This window comes from Ornithodoros turicata, chromosome 1 (assembly GCF_037126465.1).
Source record: "Ornithodoros turicata isolate Travis chromosome 1, ASM3712646v1, whole genome shotgun sequence".
Classification (NCBI taxonomy): Eukaryota; Metazoa; Arthropoda; class Arachnida; order Ixodida; family Argasidae; genus Ornithodoros; species Ornithodoros turicata.
The window spans coordinates 47,215,703-47,220,046 of NC_088201.1; the positions used below are offsets into that span (position 1 = coordinate 47,215,703).

General features: G+C 46.5%; 1 protein-coding gene across 1 annotated transcript; it reads right to left on the reverse strand.

Moving 5' to 3' along the window:
* Positions 1-500: 500 nt before the first annotated feature.
* LOC135398688 (uncharacterized) lies at positions 501-3,850 on the reverse strand. The gene is made up of 2 exons (XM_064630075.1): positions 1,994-3,850; positions 501-869 (listed from the first exon to the last, which is right to left on the reverse strand). Exons 1-2 carry the CDS (start codon positions 3,737-3,739, stop codon positions 624-626), a joined length of 1,992 nt encoding a protein of 663 aa, XP_064486145.1. The 5' UTR covers positions 3,740-3,850; the 3' UTR covers positions 501-623.
* Positions 3,851-4,344: the final 494 nt, after the last annotated feature.

Sequence of the window (4,344 nt, forward strand, 5' to 3'; positions counted from 1 at the left end):
GAGGGAGACTCAAATGACCTCTTTACGGGGGGGGGAAGGGGGGGGGTACCATTCCGTGCGGCCGATGCGTTTCAAATGGCGGCTGCAAAACGGGAACATTACCCGTGAGGTCTGTGAGAATTATCCCAACTCGGACAACCAGAGAGTCTGAACATAGAGGCAGTGAACGAACGAATGTTCTTTAACGCGTTAACTTCATCGTCATTTCCCTGTAGATCTTTCTTTTAGGGTCTAGCCAACCCTAGTCGTAGATCGGTTGTTCTTTACGTTACTGCGTTTGCGAACATGAAATGAGCTCCCCTGTACATTTTGGCACTCGTGTGATATAATGTACTTTTCACGTTGCATATCTCCGAGATGGGTGGTGGTAATAGAGTGCTAAAACGACATCCCGCAATCAACGCAGACAGAAGCATCACAAAACTTACCCTTGCGGCGATTTCGGAGACGTATTCTATATTACTACCACATTATACCCACTATAACAATATGTATTTCAATAACAAATAGATTTAATGTCGACAGCTCAATAGCGTAATACGGAACGAAGAAAATCTGCTTGGTTTTGCATTTGGTACTAGGTCTGTAACAGCGTCAGTGATATCCGAAGAGGCCTTACATCATCAAGCGCATTTTTCCAATGGATTCATGAAAGAGCCTTCGGGGCATTCGAAAGCATCCTGAAACTCGCGCAAGTGTTTCAAGATGGCATTCACCTTGTGCTTGTTTCGGCTTTGCCCGCAAGCGTTCACTGCGTACAACACGAAAAACAGCTGCTTAGCATCGAACTGTTCTGCCCCGTGTAGCCGGTGATCGGGCAAAAACTTCAGAACGCCTCTCAAGTAGCTGCGTAGAGATAGACGAATAGCCTGAAAAGAATAATAGCAACTTAACATCATATTGATTTTCATGTGCCTTTATACGCATGCCATGCCTATTTAATGCATGCACACGAGCCACTGGCGTAGCCAGCAAGATATTTTGAGAGGTGTTCTACGGGAACTCTATATGGGTGAGAGGATTCCGTCCCCGGTTTCCCTCTAATGCACTACCAAATACGCTACCCCCCTCAGGTTACGCCACTGACACGAACTGTTTTGCCTGTCTCCGTTGCGCCATCGCCGTATTGCACCTTGATGAAGACAAAATCAAGCGATAATGATTAAATCTCCCATGGCATTCTTTCGGTGGCGGAATATGTTCAATATGAAACTGTGCAAAGCATTAATGTCTGTCTGAGAGCAAATTAGGAGGGCGCAGGCGTGACAACGTACTCTGACTAATTTCATCGCGTCTGAGGAACACAGATACAGAACAAATCGAGGCTTGTATCTGTTTCGTTTTCTGTGTTTCTGAGACTGAGAAATGTTGCGTCTAACATTATTATACCGGCAAATGTCAATGTCACGAGACATCCCCGATGCTTTCCCGCGTTCTTTTCCACATGTCATTACTCGAGCAGTAAGGCACAGCATCCATCCCAAACGCAAGCGGCGGTATCGTTGTCGCAAAGAGGATCCCACTCGCCTCCGCCTGTACTGGCTAACACATCAAGAGGGTGAAGCCTAGGATACAAGTTCGACCTCGGGCTAGGGACGAGAAACATGAGAATGAGCGCCGCCCTTGCTGACGTACGTCACAATGACGCGTAAAAACGTCATAGCCAGGCAGAGTCTCCGCTGTTTGGTGCAACTTTTTTCGTTTGTGTGTGTGTGTGTGGGGGGGGGGGGGGAATGTGCGTTTCTTTTCTGTTCAAGCAATAATTTACAGACAGGTAGCCCTGCACTGATACTTCCTAATTTGTCCTTGTACCGAGCTTCCCAGGACCCGGATGGCTTCATTCCTGATTAAATAATTTGAATGTTCCATTATATTAGCGTCTCTCGATACATTTCTGCAAACGATGGTCGCACATTTAACACGTTTACAGATGCTTTCCTGTTGTATCCATTTAACGTATGATGACAATGTAACATGTTTTGTGGTAGCTTACCACTATATCGGATGCCGTGGCTCCAGACGGTAAATCTCGTTGACGCAGACACTCCATCATACCATCATAGAACCCCACCAGTTGTTCAGTATCACGAAAGTCTCGCGTCATTTCCACAATACGCTGATACAGCACGGACAGCACTCTTGGCCCAGCTCTTGGAATGAGGAATACCCTAATGCTGTCATCTTCCGGATGCAGGTAAACGTTGACGATTGATAGGGCAGGAACAAAAAGTGTCTGATTGCGGAGCAACTTTGGTTGGGATATGAAGAGACCAATCTTTTCGTGCTTGTTTGTGGAACTTCGGAGCCACGAGTAAAAGAACGGAAGTTGCAGACGACGCTTGTCAACGTCTGGTTCTCTCGTGCTTGTAGGCGAAAACAGAGAGATCGTGATATTCGCCACTCTTTCGAGGAACAACGGTGAGGATATATTGGAACGAATCTCTTCTATAAGGACTGCTTTCAAGTTGTTGAGCACTTCCTTTACCTTCCCCAGCCGATGGCCGAAGTAGGTTTTCTCAAACAGCACCTCGGCAAGAAGCCCCGGATCAAACCGGTCGAGGAACCTAACGCAGCTCGTGTTCGGTGAAAGAGCAACTCGCCTTCCAGGAACACGGGCGTAAGCGAAACTAGCTAAACGTTTTCTACGCCAGTCATCTGCAATAAGAGGTGTTAATGCCATCAGCATCCGAAAGACGATATAGTTCATGACGGACGACGCTGGTGGCATGTTGGGTCGGACAACTGGATAGCATATTTGACGATGTTTCCCATCCATTGCGGAGTTGAGAACATTAGACCAGTGTATGAAGTTTTCCACCGATGACGACTTTGGGTTGCAAGAGGGTTTGTAAGATTCGGTAAGCCAGAGAGCAACAGAAGAAACTGATCTATCTGTTGGGGGTATTCGCTTTCCCATCAGAAACCAAACAAGTTCGGTGAACCGTTCGTTCAATAAAGAAAAGTATGAGCTGGGTAGGCCGTCCGGTAGCTTCTCCCAATTGATGAGTAATGTATAACCCGTATTTGTAAACCTAAACAACGTATCTGTCCCCAGTTCCCGGTACACCGAGCCGATGGATGTTGATATTTCTTCTTCTGTATCTCTCACGGGTTCGGTGTAGGGCCAATCTTTGGTGTTGGTGAGTCGCATGTAGGTGTTAGCTATGGATTCAAAGAGACGACTAGATGGGCCGACGCAACTTTTGAACGCAAATGAAGGCAGGGATGAAGGGAATGTTTTCATGAGAGCGGAAGCGGCCATGGATTCGAGGGAGTCAAGCACATCGTCGTCGGTATGGTTCCACAAAGAGCAAGCGAATCCAGCAAAATTGTCGCATGGGTTTATTTCCCGTGACACAAGCTGCGCGATTGCTTTGCCCAGTTGTTGGCACGGTGGACGTAAGCAAAGAAAAGGAAACGCCGTACTCGTCGAAGGTTCTCTCACGACAATCTTGACTTCAGGCAACTTACGATGCTGCTGTATTTCAACGGCATGGGACGTGTGTAGCATAGTGGGTAAAGTCGTATTGATTGCAAGACCCACCACGGGCGGTTCTGTGTACTCGAAACTGTCCAAATTGTCTACGGTGTGCAGACTCTCGCTGAGGAAGGAGAGCCCGATAGTAATTCCCAGAAAGACCGTGCTTCCAACGATTGCAAGACGCGGACACGTAGTATCGTCTTGTCCTTGCCCGCGTTCTGGTGCGGAAACGAAGATCACTTGCCTTGAGGACTCCATGGTTCTGTGCAAGGATTTATACAGGGCTCACAATAACAGGGCTGCGGCATTTAGCAGATATTCCTCTTCTTCCTTCATCATCCAAGGGAGATTGGCCAGGGCTAAGCTATGGCTATATCCGAATGCATGCAGAAGCGCTCTACTTGAAGTTATTCTTTTTCTTCCTTGGTACCCAGCTTGTCGTCTTTGTCTCTCTCTTTTTTAATACGGTCAAATTACCCACGTCACCAGGAACTGCCACGAACTCCAATTTATGTTTTAATAGCAATAAATAACAAGACCGAATCACAGAATTTCATTGATACTGACGCCACAAGAATCCGGCTGGTGTCTCGCGTTTTCAAGCACTGGGGCAGTTTTGGTGGAGCATTGAGCTTATACGTTTGTTTCATGATAACTGTGATCCTGGTCCTGTAATACTTGTGTGTACTAGGCTTCTATTACTATTAACCAGTGTTGGGTAGTAAGTAAGTTACAAGTCACTTCTAAATGTAACAAGTTACCGCTTTTGGTTAAAGCAACTGTAAAACGTAACTGTAACTAAGTCTACGCAGATATAGCAATGATTTTGACGCGTCAGTTCCATTGTGTTGTTTTCTCGAAAC

Bases quoted from the DNA above. Each gene is read 5' to 3' on its own strand.
- LOC135398688 (XM_064630075.1), bottom strand. From the start codon at position 3,739: ATGGAGTCCTCAAGGCAAGTGATCTTCGTTTCCGCACCAGAACGCGGG. The intron at 870-1,993 runs GTAAGCTACCAC...TATTCTTTTCAG, and splicing joins CCACGGCATCCGATATAGTG to GCTATTCGTCTATCTCTACG.